The sequence below is a fragment of the Oryctolagus cuniculus genome, chromosome 2 (assembly GCF_051225735.1).
Source record: "Oryctolagus cuniculus isolate XC-2025 breed Fujian yellow rabbit chromosome 2, ASM5122573v1, whole genome shotgun sequence".
Taxonomy (NCBI): domain Eukaryota; kingdom Metazoa; phylum Chordata; class Mammalia; order Lagomorpha; family Leporidae; genus Oryctolagus; species Oryctolagus cuniculus.
In genome coordinates this window covers 127,545,486-127,570,260 of record NC_142868.1, presented here as the reverse complement: position 1 = coordinate 127,570,260, position 24,775 = coordinate 127,545,486, and the positions used below count along the sequence as shown (strand labels likewise).

Below are 24,775 nucleotides of genomic sequence, written 5' to 3'. Positions count from 1 at the left end.
AAGCTTTAGATTGGAGCCTTGCACCCCATGGCATTCAACAAGAATGTATTGAGTATGTCACCTGTGTCCTGTCTAACCCTAGGTGCTTTACTGGGTATAGGGGTAGAAGATATAGTGAAGAGGCCACCAAGTCAGATACAAGTGCTTCCACTCATCAGCTGGGTGACTTTGCACAAAGCACTTATCCTCTCTAAACTTCAGGTTCCTCATGTAAAGTTATAGACATCCATGCCAAGTAACTGCTCAGTAAATTCATTCTCCAGCTCATTGACATCTCTATCTGAACCTGAAAGATGCAATAGCCAAACTCCTCACTTTGGGCAAAAACCCAAAGGCCTTCAGAAAATTGTGTTCAATTGAGGAAGGCTAGGAATGTAAGAATTTTGCCTTCTGGATCCCAGCAGGGTGCGGGTGGGGAGAAAGCATAAGAGAGCATTTTTAAAACGTACAATATGTTTCTTAACCATAAGGTAGAAAATAACTCTCAAGGGATCGCATTGCCATTTGCTGGCTCCTACCACTAACCAGCAGGTATACACTTTGTCACAGCATGAGGAACTAAGTATCCCTAGGCTGCAAAGCATGTACCAACTTAGAAGAATACCTGAAGTAACTATTGACCTATCCGTCCTTTATTACCTTAATTCTGATGGATTCTATTAGATCTTTTCCCAAGTAAAAAGTTTTATCGTAGAAGAAAAAATAAGGATAATTCGTGCTGGAGTGCAGTTATGTATTGTGAGTGTGTGTGTGTGTGGGGAGGTGTTTATGTTTATATGTATGGCTAGGTATGTATGTATGTATGTATGTATGGCTATATATGTATGTGTGTGTTTGTGGTTGATATATATGTATATGGAGATAGATAAGATAGGTGTGCGTGTGTGTGTCCATAAACTTCTCTCAAAATATACTTGTATTGTAGCTAAATTCCTGCTATTTGACATACCATCAAACCAAATCAACTAACATAACCACTCATCCAGAGAAGATAGTTGATGTTTACTTTGACTACCCTGAAACATTATGCAATTGATTCTTAACAGATATAAATTCTGGTCCTTCAGTAATTCTCTCTGTAAGAGAGTATCTGATGGCTTTCATTTTACCAGATTCTGTGATCCACTGGTGCCTCTTTGCACTTGGACATGCCAAACAGAATGTACATCCCAGAAACATGGGTGGCCCCTAATACTGCCATTGCAATTGCCTGGGAAGCTTAAGAGGAATAACAAGTGAGTTTACCCCCTCTTAATTCTTCACACGCTCATAAATGTGTTGTTGATGCTAAGTCATACCACATGTCTGCTGTCCTGTAGGTAAGGTGCTCTTCTGCTTTGAAGAGCTGGAGAGAATATAAAAACTGACTTGAGATAAATCACTTGCCATTACTGGAGTAACCTCACTTCTCTGATGGTAACTTTGCAGTCTGGGGAGCACCCGGTGTGTTGGGGGACAGGTGGTCCCAACTCTCAAGGCCCAACTCTGAGTGGTGGGGGCTGCAGTTTTCTCCCAGTACAACCAAAAGATAGGTTTCCTTTAACTTGCTTCCTCTGGGGGCTAAAACTATGCTTCCTCTGGCTTAATTTAGAAAACCATGGGGGCTAAACCTAGTGTGAGAGTGTGTCACGTGTCATTTGAAAAGACTTCTTTTTTTGTATAAATATGCAAACAAACAAAACAAACCGTCAAGATTATTGCTGAATTTTAATCAGCTGGGGAGATACTGCAAATGCAGGGTTAATCCATCACAATGCCCAGGGTGGGACCTGAAATTCTTTTCCCTTAGCCAGGATAATGAAATTAGCAACCTCTGTGGGAAGAACAAAAAAAAAAAAAAAAAAACTTTACAATTCTGGTTTCCTTCTTAATGCTCAGTAGAGTTTGCTTAGAAGGGTCAGAGCAAGTTTATTGAAGCTTAACAATTAATCTAAAAAAGAAAAGATTTCAAGTGTCAGAAAACCTGAGTTAAAACTACCACTTTCCTTTATTCACTCCTGCCTCCTCCCCTGTCATTCTCCAAAGCAGGAGAAGAGGCATAGGAGCTGTGAAATCATGTGAGCATTTTCCTGTTTGTGTAGAAAACCTATTTTCTTGCCTTCAGAGACACACGATGCAGAAACATAGGAACATACACAGAGTTAAGAACACAGCTTTCCGTGGCCACCATGTGCTGTTATGTTACCTGATTTCAATTCCTCTCTTCAATGATTATTCATTAGATTTACATGAACTTCAGATCTTCCAAAGACATGATGTTTAGTCATGGGTGGGAGAGAGTTGTGTTAAACAATGCTGAGTAATTCTCTCTTTTTCTCCTTGACGTATTGGAAGAAGAAGAATGAAGGAAAAAAAAAAGTCTTGGGGATAGGAATTTAAACTACAATTTCCAATATCCATATTTCTGTGGTTCTAACCTTTGCCACAAAGCCTTTGCTTCTGGAAGCTTTCTCTGTGAGCACACTGACCTGGCCCTTTAATGCACCAGGCTAGAGCAGGTTCTAGCACTGGATTCCTGTAGTCTTTCTATGAGGAAGCTAAGTTAACAAAATCCACAGAGCCTCCCTTCAATTGCCACAACTTGGGAGATTTATTTTTTTTTCCCCAAAGAAGAGGTATGTTGCCTTCTGGAGGAGTTTTCTTTAGTCGAGTTCAATGATAGACATGAGATATCCTGGAGAAAACCTTGTCCCTGCAATGCCTGTCCTTTAAGTGCTATTTTGTGTAGAATGGCAACCCCAAATGCTTTGACCAAATCTCAAACCCCCTCCTCAAAGTCATCAAACAAATCACTTGTGTCTCCATGGGTATTATTTGCATATAGTCTATGTCACAATGCCATGTTTTAATTATAAACAAAAGATGAAGTTTCCTGGTTAGGAATAAGCTGGGTGTGGTGTGTGTATGTGTGTGTGTGTGTGTATGTGTGTGTGTGTAATACCCTCTCTCCTGAGCCTAAGCATCTTAAAGACATTTGGGAACTGCTTCTCATGAAAGAGCCTTTTAAAAGCATATTTTCCAGACACATTGGTTTCCCCATAGATGGAAGAGGAACCTACCACCAATCCTTAGTTTAAGTAAACCTGGTGATGCCCGTCTGCATTTCAAAAAGCTGATTTTGCCTCTTTAGGTTGGAGGCATTTGCAGTTTGGGAGGGATGCTAGGGTGTGTGTGTGTGTGTGTGTGTCCGCATCCCTCTTTATGCTATTTTGACTTTGCTCTTAAAAGAGAGAAATAAAAAAGGAAAGAGAGATGCCAGTCTTTAGTATCAGTTAGAGGAGTGAGAGAAAGACTTCTGGACGTAGGCAACATTGGTTCAGTTTCACCATCTGCCATCCATGACAGTTTATTTCAATCACACATTTGCTTAAATTGTTAGCTGGTGGAAGACCCCTCCCTCCAATGCACACACCGTTCCCGCACCCACCAACTGCCACTACCCCCACTTCTCAATTTAGCTCAATTAAAAAAAATGCTGAACTCTAAATGACAAACCTGAAAATCTCTGAGGGGTAAAAAGGGACAGTCATTAATCCTGACACAGAAAAAAGTTTAAATTAAAAAAAAAAAAAACCCACAGGGAGAAGCAAGCATTACACAAAGGGGCAATCTGAGAAGAGGCAGCTTTTCAGTCCTGGGTTCTCAAATTATTCCCATCCCAGTAATGTGCAAACACAGGCTCACGGATGCTCTTCTCCCTCCCCACTCTATCCCCATCGCGGCTGTATCCTGTCTGTCCCTAAAGTCCCTTGCTACAAGCCCCTACCGCGTAGGCATTCTTCCTGAGGCTGGAGGACTTTCCCCTTTCCCTATAGTGACTAGGAGTGTGCCTGGGAGCCTAAGTTTGCTGCAGTGGTAACAGTGAGCTCCCAGAAATGCAGCTTTCAGCACAGAACATTAGGGGTCCTCCTCCTTCCCCTCAACCAGACCCAGGAGAGCAGGAACTAAGGGGCTCTCTTTAATACCCGAGGGTGTGATTAGCCAAAAGGCTAAGCCTGGCGAAACACAGGCATAGGGCAATTATATGAACAAGTGGCATTGGGAGGTGAGATTTGTGAGTTGATTTGAAAGATGGTTACATTAAGAGCAGAAATGGTTCTTGTTCCTAGGAAAAACGGCCTGGCACTGCCTTTTAAAAAGCCATTTGCAATGATCTCTGCCATAAAGGCTGAGCAACTTGCCCAGTTAGTCCTCAGTTCCACCTTCCCTTCCCTCAAAGTGCTTAGATTGCACTTCCCTCCCCCACCACCTAAAGCATCTTACTGGTTTTTTTTCTTTCTTTCAGTACTTACTCATGGGGTAGGGGGGCAAATTAACCTAAATCATTACACTGATCAGCTTCATTTGCCCTTCTTGAAATTTCAAACTGAATCTACTTTGCCCCTGGATTTCTGAAAATTTTCCTTGGTCACTGGACAACCTCCATCCCTCACTCCCCACTCCACCCCCCACCCCAAGGAAATTAACTGTTGCTTCTCTTGTAACACAGGTAGCAATTCATTTAGGTTACACCAGTCTGTAAAAACTGTAAATGCTATTTTATTTTAAACATTTTAGTTTACAAAAAAAAATCAATGATTGGTACCTTTTTACACTCTCAGATTCCTGAATATGGACAGATCTTCAAAGGGAGGAAGGAGTTCTCATATGAAATTTAAGATAGACTGTCCTGAAGGTTGTGGGATGGGGTTTTTGTTGTGTTTTATTTCGTTTTTGTTTTTAAGACACAATAAAGCTAAAATGTCAAGTCTCTGGGAGAGATCCCCTCACAGTTTCAGTCAAGGAGCAAATCAGAGCGCAGACAAGGAGACCCCAGCCCGGTGCCCGCCGGCCCGCGCGGCGCCCAGGCGTATTTGGTAGCGCGTGGGTTGGCAGCCACTGGGATGATCACACCTCGCATTCCCTGGCGGGCTGCTGGTGGCAGGTACAGGAGCCGTACTCGTTGATGATCACCAGGGCTCCCTCAATGTGGTTCGGTTTGTAATCAACGTAGTATTCCTGGGCAGACATGGCAGCCATCTGATGCATGGTCTGTTTCTGCTTTTGCTTCCTGCGCTGCGTGACAAAGCACTGTCTGAGCTGCCTGAGGCTGGCTGGGAAACACTTCCAGGACACGTAGAGCACCAGGACCACGATAAGGAAGGAGAAGATGAGGGCCATGGTGCCGGTGACCACCTTGTGGATCTGTACTGCGTTCTCGGCGTGCTCGCCGGCTCCTGGGAGAGCCACGGTGGCCGGCTCAGGCGTGCCATCGCGCTGCCCTTCCTCGCCATCAGCCAGCGTGGTAGCTGGGCTGCCAGGGGGCCCCAGGTCGCTGCGGTTGGTGACCGCCGACAGCAGGTGGCCGCTGGTGGGCTCTGCCCCCTCCTCGCACAAGTGGAAGGCGTAGACGGCATCCAGGACGTCCTCGCCCTGTGCGTACTCCGGGCTGGCGCACTGCAAGTTGCCATCATAACGCCCCTGGAAGTTGCTGAGCCACGAGGCCAGGGCGCACACGTTGCGCCCGCAGTCCCACAGATTCCCGGCCAGGGTGATGCTAGTCAGCGACTTCCAGGAGTTGAGGATGCGGGGCTCGACGTAGGTGAGGCGGTTGGAGTCCAGCTGCAGGGACTGCAGGTGCGGCACGGTCTCGAACACATGGGGTTCCATGTACTCGATCTCGTTGCCCGACAGGTCCATTTTCTCCAGGTTCCAGACCCAGTCCAGCGAGCTGACGACAATGGCCACCTTGTTCCGCCTCAGGCAGAGCGAGTGCAGGGAGATGAGGCGCGGGAAGTGGGCGAAGTTCACCTTGACCAAATCGTTGTGCTCCAGGTGCAGCTCGGTGAGCTTAAACAAGCCGGCGAAAGAGTTGCGCGCCAGGCTCTTGAGCTGATTGTATCCGATGTCGAGAAACTTGAGGCTGCGGCAGTCCTGGAAGATGCGCACGGGCACGAACTGGATGGCGTTGGACCGCATGTGCAGCGTGGTCAACTTCCGCAGCCCGTGGAAGAGGTCGGGCGCGAGCGCCTGCAGCTTGTTGTAGGAGAGGTCCACGCTGCGCAGGTTGGGCATGGGCCGGAAGGTGGTGTTGGCCAGCTGGGTGATCTGGTTGGAACTCAGCGTGAGTTCCTTAACTCGGCGCAGTTTCTGAAAGGCGTCCCCCTGCACCGAGCAGATGTGATTGTGATCCAGATAGAGCCACGTGAGCTGCATTAACCCCGTGAACTGGCCGGCGCGCAGCTCCGAGAGGCTGTTGTAGCGCAGGGACAAGCCCAGCAGGCCGGACAGGTTGTGGGGCGCCTCGGTGAGGTTGAGCGCCTCGCAGTACAGCAGCCGCCCCTCGCAACGGCACAGCTGCGGGCACCCGCTGGGGGCGGCGGGCAGCATCTGAAAGCAGGCCCCCAGCAGACACAAGACCACCCCCGAGGGCCTCCTCAGCAGCCAGTATAGACAGAGACCGAGCAGCAGGAAATCCATTAGCGAGAATCTTTCCAGAGAGACTGGAGACTGTCCATTGGAAGCGCTCGGTCAGAAATCTACATCGTATTTTATTCCGAGGGAGGGGGAGCGGGGGAGGGGGAGAAAAGGGCAAAAATCAAATAAATGTATGGAAATAAAGAAGGAACCCCCCTCCCCAAAACCTCACGTTCACCTCTACGCATGCAGAAAGCTGGCAGCATGGAAAGTTCACAGCCACAGAAAGATCAAAGAGATGGGGATTTGGTCCATGTTAGATGCTGCAGCAAAGAAAAGGGAGGAAAAAAAAAATCTTCGGGAAAGAATTTAATTAAAAAGTGTCTTACCCACCCTTTTCCAGAGAGTGACAACCTCCATTCAGCTGCTCCCTTTGTGTGCGGGCTAATTATATGCAGGGCGACAGAAGACCCCTCTGTGCTTCCGAGGCAGCCCCGGTCCGCGGCCGGCGGATCTGGCAGGCGCACAATGTCTCACTTTGCTGCTCGGCTCCGGGCTGCAAGGGCGGCCGGCGAGGCGGGGAGGCGACTTCCAGGACCCGCAAGTTTCCCAACTACGTGCTGGAGCCCGGGCTGCGCCTTCCTGCCGCCGTCCTTTCCCTCCGCAGTTCGGACTGTGACGCGGTGGGGGAGAAAACCTCCAAAGTCGGGGCTCGCGACTCCCCGGGATTTGACAGTCTGGTTAATGTCCGTCATTGGAAAGGACCAGTGACCGGCGCCACCTTTCACTCCGCTGAGACCGCCGGCCATTCGCGCCCCGGGCAGCTGCGGAGAACGGGCTCGCTCATGCTTTGCGGGCGGCGGCGGCGGCGGCGGCGGCGGCGGCGCAGGGAGCGGCGAGCGGCGCCCGGCTCCTTCCTCCGCCAGGCAGTGTGCGGCGCGAGCCTGCACAGGCACCTACTGCTCACTGAGTGTCGTAAGCTGCTCGCGATTGTGCGTCTCCCCGAGCACCTCAGACATGGGCAGATTGAAAAGGGGTGGGCATAAAACCAACATTTTACCGAACCACTAAAGTAATATATGTTCTTTGATGAAATGGAAAACACTTGCAGCTTTTTTGTCTATATTTCAAAAGAAAAAAAAAAACAACGGGAGGAGGGAGTGAAGAGAGGGGTAAGCATCATTACTGACAAGATATTTCCAAGTGGGAAACTGAAATATTTCACGCTCTCCCCCTTCCCTTTTGGGGATACGTATTTCCCACCCCACCCCACCCCCCTTTAAAGCTGTCTGTGCCTTAAGAAATACGTGGGAGTCTGTAGAGAAATCAACATTTGGTCCTTTGCTTTAGAGGGCGATTCCAGAGGAGACAGAGGAAGGCAGTGATTTGGGGCTTGGCAGTGATTCCCCCCACCCCACTCCCCCCCTTGTGAGCCCTGGAGTTCTGCGGTCAGCCAGCCCTTTTTGGTGGTGGGTGGGGAGGGGGAGATGCTCTCCAGTTCCACCCCCATTTTGGGAAGCCATCCCAGTCCTGGTGGTGTGAGATCCAGTGTGGCAGAAACGTGTGTCTGTGTACAGGGAGGCTTGCCGGAGCTTCTCCCTAGGTATCCATGGTGCAGAGCGAGGATTAATCAGGATTCTGTTGCCTAACGTGGGGAGGGTTAACCCTGGCATGTGTTGTTCAGAGTCATTACCAGGCCCTGCAGTCTGTCCCACTCCAGAAGAGTGTGCTAGAGAATGTGCAGCGAGGAGGTCGCATAAACCATTAGGAGGCCTGCCCCTGGCTGAGCACACACCCCTAATTCAGCCTTGTGTTGCTCTAAGTGGGAAGAGAAGCCTTTGCCTGGTGCTTTCTTTTCAGTTGCTGGCGGATGGAAGTCCTGGCGGTGAGCTCTCCCTGTAGTTCTAGCTAGTCCAGAGGGCATCTGCCTTGCTCATGTCAGGGACCTGTTGGCCATCTGCTAATAAATAAATAAATAATAAATATGCTCAAAGATGGCTGAATAAGCCTGCTGGAAAGGAATGTGGGCGAGCCTCCTCTCCGGACCAGGATGCCCAAGGAGGTGGTGGGAGAGGGGCAGATGTGCAGCTCCAGCTCCTCCCTTTGAATTCCTTTCATTTCTTCCCAGAAGAAATGCAAAGGAAATGGGCTTTATCTGCTGGGGTCCTCACCTTGATAGGAACAGGATAGATTACCAGGGCTCCCAAGTTGGATGGCCTGGTTAAGGAACTGGGGTGGCTTTTAAAATGCAAACTGAAGAGACGGACCAGGGGAATCAAAGTCTGCAGACTTGAGGTACTTTTCAGGAAAAGTCATGTGAACAGAGGCATGAATCATTCCATTTTGTATTCATCTGAGCTTTGCCCTGGTCATTCATCTCTGAGATGCATCATTTAATTGGAATGAACACAAATCTGAAATGGCCTAGACATCACATGCTGTCTTAGGAGTTAGAAGAGACATTAGAAAATCAACCCACTCGATTTTGCAAATGACAAAACCGAGGCCGAGAGACATCAGGGGTTTATCCAAGGTTGTACATGTAGCTTGAGACTGACAGAGATGGTGCCTTCGTTGTTGCCTCTGCGAAGTGACACCCATCCTTTGCCATTCTCGATGATCACCCCTCCTTCACTGTGGCCTCCTGCCTGACTGTGCACTGGGTTACTAACAGATTTTGCCCTGGCACCCCTGATGTGCTGCAGAACACTTTAATGACAAACAACTTCACCATCAGGTGGTTTTGCTTCTTGCCAAGACAGTTATCATGGACAGCAGAGGAGCTGATGGAGCCACAAACTCCAAAGGGTTGGGGCTGGGGAGGGGAGTGGAGAGAAAGGCAGACATAGGCAGGGGTGCACAGTGGCCAGCCATTCAGCAAGTACAGGGAGTACAAGCCACCCAATCCCCATGGCTGCTAAGAAGAAAATCCTCCTAAGGCAGGCGGCTTGGCAAAGTGGCGACAGAGGCTGCCAAATGGGCAGGCAAAAAGAGGTCCTACTTTGGATGTCACTTGATTTGTAGAGCTGGTAAGAGAGGCAGCAAAGAGTTGAGTGTTGGCAAGGAAGAAAGAGAATCACATTAAATTCACTGCATTTGTATGTGAGTTTTCTTCTAAGTATGCTACTCAAAACTGAAATGATGCTTCTAGGCTGTAATTAAGAAATATATATATATATATATATATATATAGTATTGCTTTTTACATTATTATCCTGTGAATCATTTCATCTATATGATATCGTTAAGTAAGCCTTTCCCACCTCTAATACGACAAGTTACATCTTTTCTACAGTTTTAAACCCCTTGGCAGAACCGTATACATTAACAGATTGAAATGAGCTTTATTGAAATTTAGCTATTCTAAGTCATCTAAGTTGCAGAATCTCAATTTATTATGTATTTAAAGCATACCAGCACTGATTAAATCAATGCAAATTAGGTTAAAGAAGAACAACACGAATCAAGTGTTTCAGCAAAGTTCAGTTGAGAAACGACAACTTTTGAGTCACCACGGCAAGATTATATGGCTGTTTTTCACGAGTTTTAATTTCATGCTTCTAACTGTCCAACACACCAAAAAAGGGAAAAAAAGGGACAAAACTCACCTGAAGTTTTCTCTTTCCTTCTGTTTCTTCTCTCCTGTGTCTTTACCTATCGTCAAAGAATATCTGATTGACCAGGTTGCAATGTGACTATGATGTATACCAGATCCATCTCTTCTTCTGGGCGCACCATGGATTTCTGCTCGCACATGTTTCCTTATTCAGTATTGGATATCTGATGAGAGATACTTTACATGCTTTGAAAGCATCCTTGACATTTCCTGTGTTTGGATGGGGACAGAGCTTGAGCTTGGTTCTTGCTGAACCACAATAGCAGTAGTTCTAGCAGGTGGGTGTCAAGAATACTATCCCAAGCTGTCATGCCAACATGCAATTGGGAACTGAGAATGGACCTCAAACCTGGCATCAGAAAGGAAAAGAATCATGAAAATGAAGATTCAGCAAGGAGGAAGGAATTCTGGGGCATACAAGGTATGGCTCTAATTACCAAAACACAATCTGGAACCAAGGGAAGATCAAAGAGGCAAGCTCAGGGAGCAAGCTTGGTGTAGTGAGAAAGGCCAGAAGTATAGTTTGGTGGAGGGAGTGTTGATTAATTCCTTCTCTCTTCAACTTCGTAAATTAAATTAACTTTGATCTAAGAAGCCCTCCTCCTTTTCCTTGGTGCTTTGTGTTGTGATAAGCATTGGGGTAGGGAGGGGTGTCACATGCTATGTCATTACCTCGCCTGTTTTCTCACAACTGACTGCCACCTGTGATTTGTTCATTTTGGTGAAAATAGTTCATGGATGAAGAGGGGCAAGTACAAAAAGTCTGAATTGAACCTGCATTCTGGGGACTGGCTTTCTATTAGTAGTCTTTGTCAATGTTCAAGGAAAGAGAAATTTGAGCAGTGATTTTAATGTTCTGTCATCACCAGCACCAGCTTGGACCTTGATCTTTATGCTGTTTTCTTTAATTTTCAGTAGCAGTGAACCATGGCTTTTCTTTAAAAGGAAACGTTTGGAGGAATTGGGGGAGGGTGGGAGTCACAATCTTAAAAGGAGAGAATTCACTCTGTTGTTTCCGTGGGCACATACCATAAAGCTGGCATTTTACAGAGGGCCTGGAGACACGCGTGTGGAGTCTATGGGTGAAGACTGGAGACTGCTCCCAGGAGATAGCTGAAGAGAAAGAAATCAGACCCGAGAGACCACTCGTCTCATCAAACTGTATGCTCCTCTTAAAACAAGGCTGTATAATGGAGAGCAGTATGAAAGTTCATGCCATACCCAGTGAACAATGTGAGTAATGGCTGGAAATAAACCAGAGATGCAAGGTCCAGAGCCTGTCCCATCACTGTGGGTCCTTCTCCACAGATTTTCTCTACTGGCGGGCTCTGATCACAGCTTACTAGGCTTAACCATTGTTTTCTGCCCTCTTCATCTTTGCTTATTTCATTCTAACAGTCCTTCCAGGTCCATGCCACATCTTCTCTGTGACTTCTTAAAGAACCCCCAGCCCCCTTCCCAGTAGGAAGCGATCCCTCATTTTTTCTGAGCTCATTTGCACTTTACCAATCTTATAATTTCTAAGTATAGTATTGTAGAACTGAGAGGGACAGTATGTATTTGGGAGATGAGAAGTGAGAAAAAAATCTCAGTTGGGATGCTACCTTTGTCCCTGTGACCCTACACAAGTCACCCCTTTGTCAGTGAAATGCAGCTCAGAATAGCTATCTTAATGGTAGCTTGGGTGAATTAAATCAGGCTGTATTTTAGAGTCTTATGACTGGGACTAGCAACCTCAAAGGTCCTTAGAAATGCAGAATCCACCAACTCAAATCTGCATTTAACCTTGAGTCCTAGGTAATTCATTAAATTTTTAGAAGCATTCTGTGGCAGTATTCCCAAATTCTAACCTGAAATGTGAAGGTACTTCCAAAAGTTCAAGAAAAACATGGAATTAAAGATAAGCTTATTTTGGTACAAAAAATGCTGAAATCCATGAGTATTTTTTCACAAGTATGCATTTTCTGTGAACTTTTAGAAAAACCCTCATGTGCATGGATTTCAATTTTTTTCATCAAAGAAAACTTATAATTCTATTTTCAGCAAACTTTGAAAGTATGCTTGTACTTCTATACTTCAAAAATGGTGCTCAGCAATCAGTGGTTCTCTAGTTTTATAAATGAACAACTAAAGGGATGAAAATGTCAAGTAAATGCCCACTTTTGATAGCAGAGTTGAGCTTAAAAAAAGGTGATGTTCTGAATCATGTCTTCTCTCTCCTATTAGATTTTAAGTACATAGAATGCAAGGTCTGCATCTATTAAAGCTCCTAGCACTTAGCAGCGATCTTAATAAAATTTGATTTGCAATCAGTACACCAGGTGTAGAGTCCTCATAGGTGCTAGCTTTACTTTTGGCTGGCATCTCTCTGTATTATACTAGGAGATGATGATCTGACATCTGGCATAAGACTTTTCTTCCTTTTGTCTTTTCTTTATTTTTCCTTTTTCTTTCTTTCATCTTCCTTTCTTCCTTCTTCCTCTCTTTCTGTCTCCTTCTCTCTCAAGTAAATAAATGGCATTTAAAAAGAACAAAGTCTTTCAAAATACAATGCCAGATCATTTTCTTGAAAGCCTGTACATGTTTCAAACCCAGTCATCCTTTTGCTGCCTTCTCTTTTCCTTGAGAAACCCCACTACTCCAAAGTGAAAACACCAGTTTGATTCCTCTCCTTCATCTGGCGTGAAACTTTCATCTTATCTCACTGAAATCTCTGCCATAGTCTGTTCTTCATGCTGTGGAACCGCCATCTTTTCTCCTCATCCATTTCCTCACTGCATCCTGGGTAGGCAGCTCCCACTTCAGAACGACCATTAGGCTATGGTGCCTGCAAGTTTCCTCTGGTTGTACATGAGCATTTAAATTTCTGTGTGTTATTTAGTATGGCAAGCCATAGTGTTTCCACAAAGGTGTTAACGCCTGAAAATGGTTTAATCCAGGGTTATTTAAATGTTCTGTGAAGGTAGGAGTATTCCAATATGTTAGTAAAGTACACGGTATTCTGTTTTGTTCTTTGTGACTCACAATATTCTATTTATCTCCATCATAAGAAATCTTGTTTTTTTGTGGTTACACTGACTTACAAAGAGTCTTCACAAAGTTCATGGAAAATGCATATTATGAAATAACTCTACATGGATTTCAATTTTTTTGTCCCCAAAGAAATTTCTCTTTTAATACCATTTTCCATAAACTCTTTGAAGCATCTTCATATTTGGAATATCTATTAACACTAAACCAATGTGTCAGGACAGTTTTGGAAATACACTCACATATTTAATTGCGGTTCATAGTTGGACTTGATTTTAATTGGCTATCTCCATACCAGGAAGAGTTTCTAAGTTTCAATTTTTTAAGCACTATAGCAAAACATTGATGAAAGAACTATTAATTTGTTTATTTATTTATGTCAGGTCTCCAGAAATTATAGGGCTAACTAGACAAGTACTTTTGAAGTACTTTGCATTAGCAAATATAGCTTCCTCATCCTACTCACAAATAACAGAACCAAATTAATTCTGCAGTAACTCCTGTCTGCGGTCTACTTTGACACTTAATTATCTTGTTTTGTAGAATTTTCCAGATGTTGCTGATATTGTCATAATAAAATGAAAGTTGCTAAGACATAACTATTATTTTCCTGCTTTTCAGATCCTCTAATATCTACCTCCAAAGGTAGAAGATGATCAGATATAGCAGACCATATATAGAGAAAGCATAGGAATTGTCACATAGCACTGGTAAACATGCCTCCTCTTAGCGAGGTCTGCAAAGGTATGGGTTCATAGAGATTCTTGTTGAATTGAGTTTTGTAGCTGGTTGAATGTTTGCCTAATCAATAGCCTATGAAATCTGAAATAAATATAAAAAGCTTCTATATTTCAATGACATATAAGCACACCATATTAACACAGAAAGATACAAATTTTTGGAGTTGAAGGCACACAGATTAATGCCATTTATATGAGCCCTCCTTCTGTAGGTCTCTCTGGTGTCAGATATCCCCTATCATCCATAAGCAGTGAGTCTTCTGTGGTAAATTACCCTGATCAGTTTGATTCCTTTATCTTTTTACCCAAACTGTGTCCCATTCTCAGGGACCATTTTTTAATTTCCCATAAGCACCTTGAGACCATCTTTTAATTGTTTTAGCATACACTTTTAGTTGATGTTGTTGTTTTGGTTAGTTATCTTTAAGTCAGTTGGAGGTTTAGCTGATGAGATGTAGACTTGGATTAAAAAAATGGCCCCCGCCCTCAGTAGTCTTGGATGTGGCGTGGAGGTGAAGAGTAACAAAGCAACAGCACCCATGCTGTGGCAGAGTTGTAAGCTAGGGCTGAAGTTGAATAGAGGTCTTCTGCTGTTTGAGCAGAGCCAGGCAGAGGAGTTGTGAGCAAAAGAGGAGTTGGCCAGATGGAGGAAGATACTCCAGTTAGTAGACAAAGTGTGTGGACAAACTATGAGTTCTTCTGAAATGCATTGGGTGCCTGGAGCATGGGAAAGAAGTAGAGGGGCATGAAGAGAAGTGAGACCAGAACGTTAGTTTAGAGCCAGAATGTGAAGACTTGCAACCTGGTATATGGTTTGTAAAGTGAGCCGTTCTGTGAGATATTGTCTGGGGCTCGATATATTCACATTAGAAATGTTTAAGACATGGGGCCGGCATTGTAGCTTGGCGGGTAAAGGTGCTGCCTGTGATACCGGTTTCCTATATGGATGGTGGTTTGGGTCCTGGTGGCTCCATTTATGATCCAGCTCCCTGCTAATGGCCTGGAAAAAGCAAATGAAGGTGGCTCAAGTGTTTGGGCCCCTGCCACCCACATGGAAGACCCAGAAGAAATTCCTGGCCCCTGGCTTCAGCCTGGCTGTTGCAGCCATCTATGGTGTGAAACAGCAGATGGAAGATCTCTATCTGTCCCTCCCTCTTTCTCTCTGTAATTCTGACTTTCAAAATAAATAAATAATTTTTTTAAAAAAGAAGTGTTCAAGACACATCAGCAGTAGTTCTGCATCAAGGTTGGCAATCATTTGAATGGCACTTTTTCTAAGAAATAATTTAAGGTGCTTTCAATAGAATGGCTTGCTGTAGGGTGGAAGGGAGGCAAAGAAGAGTAAGATGTGAAAGGGAACTCTAATATTGGGAGCAAAGAGTTAGCAACTGAAGGTCTGCACGGGTGTGACAGCTGGACATCCAGATCATGGAGATTCTGGAATGTACTCAGGAGTCACAGTTGTGACAGTCGATGCACATCCCCAGAGAGGAAGGTTCGAATGTGGCTGATGCACAATCTAAAACCCTTTGTAGTCCAATAAGGTAATGTGGATACCAGCTGGGTGTTAGAGAATGGCAGGGTCCCCATTACCTATATCCTGTGTGGTGTGATTAAAGACATTCAAATGCTATTTAAAACCCTGTTCCATTTGTAAGAAGTGATACTGGAGAGCCTTTTTCAAATGTGATGATTCTCAATGAGGAAGAATAGAAGAGGGTAGAAGAGGTAGATCACTTCAACAGGAGGAACAGTTTAATATATTTCAGAAACATTGCCCCAGTCCATAAAAAGCAGCCTTTAATATATATAGGCATGGCTGTGGGACCAGCATTAATATGGATTGACAAAGAAAAAGTATGACTGAGAGGTTTTGAGAGGATACCCAAATGGTCAAGGATGACCAGCAATGGACAAGGATCCCTAACAATGCGTATACTGACAAAGGAAGCATCTAGCGCACTGCTGTGTGTCTGAGGGCTCTATGTCAATGACTGGCTGAAGTGTAGCCTTCCCAAAAAAGGTGTTTAATTGGCCACTAATATCTGTAAGATTATTAGGCCTTACATTATCTTCTTAAACATGAAACAAAATGATGAACAGAATATATCCTTTAGAAAGAAATAATACTACATATTTATTTTACCAGAAGATTCTCAGATATCAATAACTCAATAAAAATAATATTTGAAATTTATGACTATATTGGGGAGAAAAATATTCTGCAATTTACAAGCTGTGTGACTTAGACAAGCATTTTAGCTTCTAAGCAGAAGTAGTCAACACAGAGGCAAATGTTTCTCAGAATAATTAACATGTCTCTTTGGAACTGGGTTCTAGTCTCAGTCTCCTGGCTTCGGCCTGGCCCAGCCCAGGCATTTGGGGATGGAAAAATCTCTCTTTGTTTGACGCTCTCACTCTTTCTCTCCCTTTCAAGTAAATAAGCAAAATGGTGTTTAAAACAGTATGTTCTTTTAAAAAATGTATTCAACATAGTAAAACAAGGGGAAAATAAATTTATTACAAAAATAGAAATAGTTCAAATGTTATGACAATAACTACTTCTGTCAGTTTTATCATATAGTAGCATAATTATACTATATATTTTCTTTTTTAATGTTTTATTTATTCATTTGTAAGTTAGAGTTACAGAGAGAAAGAAAGAGAGAGAGAGAGAGAGAGAAAGAGAAAGAGAGAAAGAGAAAGAGAAAAAGAAAGAGAACGAGAACGAGTTATCTTCCATCTACTGGTTCACTCCCCTGATGGCTACAATGACCAAGGTTGGGCCAAACTGAAGTCAGGAGCAGGCACTTCTTCCAGGTCTCCCATTTGAGTTTCAGAGGCCCAAACACTTGGGCCATCCCCTGCTGCCTTTCCCAAGCCATCAACAGAGAGCTAGATTGGAAGTGCAGCAACCTGGACTCAAACCAGTGCTGGTATAGGATGTTTTACTCACTGTACCACAACAGTGACCCCCACTTATACCATATACATTGAAGACAAGTAAGAAAAATAACTAAATCAGCATGTGCTTAAACTCTTAACTGTTCCTGCTTTAGAAGCCAAGTAAAATAATGAACAGTAACAACAAAAACTTCCCAATTGTGGTTATGGAAACAACATTAACTTTAACAAGTATATGTTAGTGGAGGGCATCTTCTGTATGGCCAGAATTCTGACCTGCTTTGATTGCTCAGGTGTTGACCATCAGCTGGGGAATTAGCTGAGATCCTGGATGGCTTCACTCACTGGGATGGCAGTTGGCAGGCTGGAGGCTGGGGCCTGCCTGCCTGACGCCATAGGCTGAGGCATCTCACATGTCTTCCATGTGGCATCTCCCCCTGTGGCAGGCTACCTTGGGTGCAATTGTGTGGTGATTACAGGCTTCTAAGAGCAGGAAGAGAGAAGTCCCAGGGTACGCGCACTTTTCAAGTCTCACCATCTGGCAAATTGCTGTTGTCTGTTGACCAAGGCTAGCCCCATGGTCAGCTTGACTCACAGAGTGGAGAAACAGGCTCCATCCTTAATAAGCAGGACAGAACTTATAGTCATTTTTACAGATTCAATACAGCCATAGTGACAATGTCACTATAACTGCAAATATGAAATGCTTATTTCTCAAGCCCTCACCTATAAACACCAAGAACCAGAGGCATAGGCATCACCCACAGCTTGTTAGAAATGCAGAATTTCAGACTCCGCTCAAGACATATTGAATCAGAATCTACATTTTTACAAGATCCCCAGGTGATTCATAAACCCAATAAGGTTTTAGAAGCACTGTAGCTTTTTGCTATTCCTTAGAATTCCCTTTCCTAGGTTTGCTATGTTCTCCTGTTGAGTGATAGATCTTTGATTTTTAAAGGTGCCAGAACTGTTTCTTTCTGCACAATTGAAACAGAACAAACACAGGTTTAAGCAGTAAAACAGGTTGCTTCACAGCATGAATAGCTGGAAAAAAAGGATATAACATTTTTCTGCTCAATTGTCCTTTGCCTATAAAAATAGCAATTTAAAATTAAAATAACAGTACATAAATATTAAAAAATATTTTATATTTAACTAAGAAGCACCGTTCAAATGTAGAGCAATTTAAAGAAGTAGAAATAGTTGTGCACCTGCTTACCGAAACTGATCTTTTATATTCTGAAATCATTTTGTAGTTGGACCTTTGTTTTTTGAAAGTTGAGAGAATGACTTTCTGGTTTTTAGTCCATAATTTAAATATGTCTAGAATGTGAACAGTCCCTGGATACTCTTTACAATTTTATACAAGTAATACGAAGGGGTCATCACAATCTTCACAGAAAATGTATATAGAGAAAAACTGTGCATAGATTTCAAAAAAATTGCTCCAAAACAAATTTGCTTTTAATTTCAGTTTTCTGAAGTGTGTATTGTGGTGCAGCAGGTTAAGTGCCACTTGAGATACCTGTGTCTCATATCACAGTGCCTGGTTTGAGTGCTGGCTACTCTGATTCCAATCCAGCTTCCTACTGATGTACACCCTGGGAGAGCAAGTGATGGCTCAAACACTTGGGTCTCTGTCACACACATGGGAGAACAGATAGAGTTTGGGACTCTTGACTTCGACCTGGCTATTGTGTGCATTTGGAGAATAAACAAGTGGGTGAAAGATTCCTTCTCTTAAGTAAAAACAAATAAATAAACCTAAAAAATTCTGTTTTCCAAGAACTTCTTGGAGTCTCCTTGTAAGATCACCAGAATTTCTTATGTATGTAGCATGTGCAGACCACTGGTTGAAACTTGTAGGAAATACAAATATACTCCAGTTTAGTGCCTTCCTTTCCAATTAAATTCCAGAAGTGAGGAGAAATTTGGAATGGGGAGGCCAAGCTGTCAACAATGCAAGTGCATTTCAGCAGGTTGAATAGTAATCAGTGACATATAAAACACATGTAATGGGGCTGGCACTGTGGCATAGCAGGTTAAGTATCTGCCTGCAACACCAGCATCCCTTATGGGTGCCGGTTCAAGTCCCAATTCTACCACTTCCCATCCAGCTCCCTGCTAATGTGCCTGGGAAAGCAGCAGAGGATGATCCAAGTACTTGGACCCGTGAACCGACATGGGAGACCTGAATGTAGCTCCTGCTTCCTGGTTTCGACCGGGCCCAGACCTGGCCATTGCAGCCATTTGGGGAGTGAACCAACACATGGAACATTTGTCTCTCTCTCCTCTGTCTCTGCAACTCTGGCTTTCAAATAAATAAATAAATCCTTTTAAAAATTTTTAAAAATTCACATATAGTTTTTCTCAACTTCTACCTTTCTTTCAAGTGAAAAACACTAATTACAACTTCTTATTCCCTTCTCAACATTGCCTTTCTCCTGAAGGCTGAATGAGAGAGAGAGAGAGAGAGAGAAAGAAGGAGAGAGAGAGAGAGAGAGAGAGAGAGAAGAAACTTTACATTAAAGCCTAATGCTGTCATTCTGTGTGAATTTTATTTGGGTTGTTGTCTTCTTGGAAAAACACAGCTTCTTCTTTGAAAGAATAACTCATGTGATTTTAACTGTACATACTTTGAGGTCCCATTCTTCTCAGTCAGCCAGCCAATCAATAGTTAACAGATATCTTTTGAGCACTGAATATATGCAGGCATATTCTAGGTCTGGAGATACAGAGGTGAAGAAGACTCAGTATTCTGATAGGATAATTTTAGATACTAGTGATGCTAGGTAAAACTAAAACAAAACTATGTGAAAGGCAAAAATTGATGGAGGGGTGTTGCTTTATGTAAGGTTAGGCAAGGCATCCCTGAGGAAGTGTCAAGTATGTTGCATCCTGAATGATGAGGATGGGGAAGCCATTACAAGTTCCATGAGATGTGCATTCCAGGTAGTGGGTATAGCATGTGCCAAGGCCCAGGAGATCCAACTGAGTCAACGTTCAAGAGGTTGTAGAATGACCAGCAAGCTGGAACAAACAAGATGGGGTTGAAGAGATGGGAAGGATTCTGATATGCTTCCTTAAAGATATGCTTCCTTAAAGAATCTATCCACCCTTTTATAAATCTTTACTTCATAATACTCACCAACTACTTTATCAATTCCACCAAAACTATAGAGTGAGTGCTCTATCTCGGGCACTAAATTAAAGCACTTTAATGTGTTAATCCCATATTTTCCTCAAAATTTTTGGGAGATTCTACAATTTCCCCAATGTACACAGTAAAATCAAGACATAGAACATCTAAGTGACTTGCCTTATCACAGCTGGTATTTATATAATATGTTTTTATCTATATACCCTAGACCTTTTAATGGGTCATCTTAAGGAAACTCTGTATCAGTCAGCCTTTTGTCCCTATAAAAGCCAAATGATGCTTCTAACAGTTTATCTTTGCCCCAGAGTTCATTCAGCATATAATCTAGCAAGAGAGAAGATGAGGCAATTCAAATTCTGCTCCTGGAATCCTGCTTCTCTTGGCCAACGTGCTGCTGTATTTTGCTATTTGTGTAGAAACAGAACAATCAAAGACCACACACATTCAGAAATTTTGTTTTTTATTTTGGAACTTGGATTCATTAGCAGATTCTTCAAACTCTCCCTGTACTTGCAACACCAATCTAAACATAACTCAGTGAAGGAAGGGAGTTGGTGATGACTGGCTTCATGATGTTGAATGGCAGTGGCCAAACCTGTCATCTGCTATTTCCTTGTCAGTGTCTTTTGCTTCACACTGGTAATTTTTTTTATATCCCTATAAGTAAATAATGCCCATTTAAACATTCTTTGGACTTAAGGACTTCACATTTTTCCCTCTGATTCTAACATCCATTAAGTTCCATCTCCTTTGTTATGGCTTCCTTTTCACCCCAGACTACCCATTTGTACACAAATACATATATCCATCCATATATATATACCTGTCCAATCAATGATCATTTAGTGGATATATGTTTGGTTGAATATTTTATAGCTAATGATTAAAATAAGGTGGGATGTTAGAGATTCATTTTCTATGCTTGAGGAACTGCTGTCAAAGGGAGATTAACATCTATTTTTAAAGAAAGATATTGTTATTTATTTGAAAGACAGAGTTAGAGAGAGGAAGAGGGCAAGACAGAGAGATCTTTCATCCACTAGTTTACTCCCTGAATGGCTGCAATGGCTGGAGCTAGACTGATCCACAGAAGGAGCCAGGAGCTTCTTCTAGGTCTCCCACATAGATGCAGGGGCCCAAATACTTGGGCCATCTTCTGCTGCCTTCCCAGGCACATTAACAGGGAATTGGATCAGAAGTGGAGCATCCAGTACTCAAACTGGTATCTATTTGGGATGCTGGAGCCACAGGTGGTAGTTTACCCAGTATGCCACAGTGCTGGCCCCGAGGTTAACATCTTTTATCAAACTTATCAGAAATGAGAGCCTGACCTGATTGCAGACCCATCTATTTAAATGGCCATCTTAGATTCTTTTGACCATATATCCAAGACAATCATGTTCAAACAGTGATCACCCTCTATGGGTAAGCACTGATTTTATGAACATTTCTCTAAAAGCACTTATCTCCTGTGCTTAATTTCAATACAATTGATGTCTGAAGGGTATCTTGCAGTTTGGAATATTTAATGGAAGTCAACCATTTGCTTTCTGTATAATTATCCAATAAGGACTGGTGGGTACCAACTGATTTACTAAACTCATTCTTGTTGTTGTTTCAATAATTGTTCAACAAAGTGATGCTGGCATGTAATCAAACTGGCCAAATCCCTTCAAACTCAAACCATTTGTTTGATTACATAACATGGTGAACAATACATCTCTTCTGTAGTTGTGCACATTGCAAAGGCTTCAGAATTCTTTTTGAGATCCAAGAATACCACTCAGGATATTATTCAACCAGTGTGGACAGCAAAGTACTGTTTTTGCTTTGATGGTTTTCCTCTTTCAAAATCCCTAAGGGATGAAAAAAAAAGCAATTCTATGTGATTTCAATGATGTGGATATATTAAGACTGTTCCTGGGTCTCCAATCTCAAAATTCCTCACTATCCTCTAAAACAGTATCCTAACTGGCAAAAGAATTCTTGTTTATAGAGTAAACTAGATGACGTTTATCACACACCTAACTATAATGGTGCCAGGAGGGTTAAATGGAGACATATTCAAAAGTCCTTCAGAAATCTGACATTCTGTGTAAAGACAGTAACAGCTCTTCAGCTAGAACCTTCTGCAGCAGTGAGCGTGCCACTTCCTGTAGGCTGCTGTTGAGAAATGAGGCAAGGTTTTTCATCCAGTTTGGGAACTGATAAGACAGGAATTGCATGTTATGAAGTAATAATCAGAGTGTCAAAGAATGATATTTTTCTCATTCTGATGTTTCATAAGTACCTTAATCTTGGAGATTATTTTTCATCCATTAAATATTTTTAAGCAACTTAAAGATTTGTTGAGTTAACTAACAGGGCGTATGTTTCTTCATCCATAAAGTGATATTAATGTTCTTGCCTTATGGCACAACTTTAAGGAAAATTAACATAAGATGATACATACACAGTTGGTTTTAAAGTTGCATCCTACAGTTCTAAGATATTTTTATTGTTTTTGTCAGTTCTGTAAGGCCTATTCCTAAAATCATAGACCTGCATTTAGCATTGCCATTTGTCCTTCCCTTTGGCCAAATGACTACATTTCTCAGCAAAGTGGGGATCTGTATTGGAAGCAAACTGTAGGGGTTTTTCTACCTCCATTTTTTCTCTTCTGACTCCAGCAACCCTTGTGCTTAACTCTAGGCTTTCATCATAGTTTGCCTTCTCAGATGTATGATGTATTCAGTCAGTTGCTTGTCTAACAGAGGGGTGAAATGACAAACAGAACGTCTGAAATCACCCACAGATGATTGACAAGTGGAGGGCTAGCTGCCTGTTTTATTTCCTGGTCACTATTGAGTGTGGTGTGAAGAGCGATGACATTAAACTATCATTCGACTAGGGGTGGTCATTTGGCATAGTGGTTAAGATGCTGTTTATGGTGCTTGCATCCCATATTGGAGTTACAAGGTGTGTGCTCCAGCTCCAATGCTGATTCCAACTTCCTGCTAATGCATACCCAGGGAGGCAGCAGGTGACGGCTCAAGTAGTTGGGTTCCTATTACTTGTATAGGAGACCCTGATTGCCGTGTTTCCACACTTTATTCCATTAAGGATGTGATGTCTTTGAGTGGTGCAGAGGGGAAGAATAACTTTAGGGATTCCCCTTCCACGAAGTTATTCCTCCAGAAAGCACTCATGATCAATATTCATTCACTCAAATATTTATTGATTTTCTTTTCTAAAGTATTAGATGGTACAGATGGATGGATATAAAGGTAAATGTAACATGATAGATTGTCTCACGTAAAAAAAACTGTCAAAAAGAAACAATGTAAAAAAAGTGTACAACATGGAAGAAATTGGTAAACTACCAAATAACTATTGACAATATATAGAGTAAATGTAAGACCTGGGGTGGGGGGAAGAAGTTCAAAGAAGTTTGGAGATTTAATTGACAAGTTTTGGAGATCTCACTTATGAAGAAGTAGGCCCCAAGAGAACGGAGGTATTAATATAGTTCTCAGGAGTGACAGGTGGCGAGGAGTTTCTGGACCAAACATCTGTGGTAGGAATGGAAATTTGCCCAGGGTACTTCTACTGGACCAAGCACACAGAGATGAAGTGAGCTAATTGTGCTTAAAGCAGTGATTCGTCTTGAGTGTGTTATTTCTTTATTGAACAACATATTTCAAAATATTTCGTGATGTATAATGAATCCACAGAATGTACAAAACTGAACTACAACCAGAGATCATTGTGGAATTAAACCTTTTTTTAAGCCTGTGATGTGGGCTTTGGAAAAAACAAACATGCCTTTCTAATATATCCGAAGTCTGTATATTCTAATCAGCTAATTGTGGCAAAGAAATTGTTTTTGTGCCTGAGTGTGGGTTCTGTTGAAAGATAAAATGCTGTGTCACCAGTGGTGGGAAATATTCATGTAAATTTAGTCTTTACTGTGACTGTATTTAATCAATACCTTATTTCCGCTAACACGTTTTGCGAGACTGACTCTGGCTTGGTAGGTAATCTAAAATGTAAGGAAAGCTATCGCCTTTCTGAAGGTGCTCTGTATTTTTTTAAGGTGTATTAGCCTTCAGAAAAGATTGTATATTCCTCTTGTGGAAGAAACAACAGAACAAAACATCTCTTACATGTGGGCGTATTTTTTAAAATGAGATTTGACACATTCCTGGTATGTGGCGAATTACACAGAACCACTTTATCAGAACACTTAGCTCATTTTCCATCTTTCTAGAGAGCAAGTTAATTACCATCTGATAAGCATGCTTTCATTCTCTTTTTCCACTCTACTACCAGGCTTTTCATTAGTTGGAACTACTAAATCTAACTCAGTATAGGTCATTGTCAATACAGTGTCAGGTGATTAAAACTTAAGTAATAGAGTGGCTTCCCCAAGCCCTTCGTTTCCTGTGGTGTGCATGAATGGAACGTGTGTTCTGCAACCGGAGCGAGATGGTGCCTTGCGCAGCTCGCGCCCTGCGCGGTGCCACTTCCCTGGAAGCCAGAGAGCCTATTTACCATTGTCATAGTAACACACAACTCGGGCCCACGTAGATTTAATCCCGGGAGGCAATTGTTCCCTTGCCTGGGCGGCTGCGCTCCCCACGTAGCTGCCTGCCGCCCCCGGGTTCCCGCAGCTCCCGGACAGCGCTCCCGCGGCGGGGGTAGCAGAGCCCCACGCACCAACCTGGCCCCAGCTCAGACGCGCGGCACAGCCGCTGCGGGCGTTACCAGGGTGATTGGCAATGCCTGCCAGGAGAGAGGGGTGCTGGCGTTGCCTTGTCCGTATTCTGAAACGGAGCTACTTGCGCTAGTTCTTCAGCGCGGAAGAGAGATTCTCTTATCCCTGGGTGCCACTTGAGAGTCAAATTCCAAAACCAGCCAAGGCCCCCTTGCAACCTGTGCATTCCA

At 43.1% G+C, this 24,775-nt stretch overlaps 2 protein-coding genes across 8 annotated transcripts in view; one reads left to right on the top strand and one right to left on the bottom strand.

Annotated features, from left to right (window-relative positions):
* The window catches only part of CTNNA2 (catenin alpha 2), a 1,277,539-nt gene that overhangs the window by 891,854 nt on the left and 360,910 nt on the right, over window positions 1–24,775 (top strand). The window contains exon 1 of one of the 6 annotated variants that reach the window (XM_070069687.2): window positions 6,849–7,388. The exons of 4 other annotated variants lie outside the window; for them this stretch is intronic. In XM_070069687.2, coding sequence (XP_069925788.1) covers window positions 6,849–7,388 — 540 coding nt within the window. Of the gene's footprint in view, window positions 1–6,848; window positions 7,389–24,775 lie in introns of those variants that run through there. One more of the 6 variants, XM_070069688.2, reaches the window with a different exon arrangement.
* Window positions 4,522–6,930, bottom strand: LRRTM1 (leucine rich repeat transmembrane neuronal 1). Of its 2 annotated transcripts, none has more exons than XM_017340461.4 (2): window positions 6,790–6,930; window positions 4,522–6,518 (listed from the first exon to the last, which is right to left on the bottom strand). In XM_017340461.4, the coding sequence occupies exon 2, from the start codon at window positions 6,457–6,459 to the stop codon at window positions 4,888–4,890; it is 1,572 nt and encodes a 523-aa protein (XP_017195950.2). In that variant the 5' UTR covers window positions 6,460–6,518; window positions 6,790–6,930; the 3' UTR covers window positions 4,522–4,887. The 2 variants fall into 2 exon arrangements, with proteins under 2 accessions (XP_017195950.2, XP_089183628.1); XM_089327502.1 differs by having other exon boundaries at window positions 6,786–6,926.

Coding starts and splice junctions, on each gene's coding strand:
- LRRTM1 (XM_017340461.4), bottom strand. CDS start 6,459: ATGGATTTCCTGCTGCTCGGTCTCTGTCTATACTGGCTGCTGAGGAGG.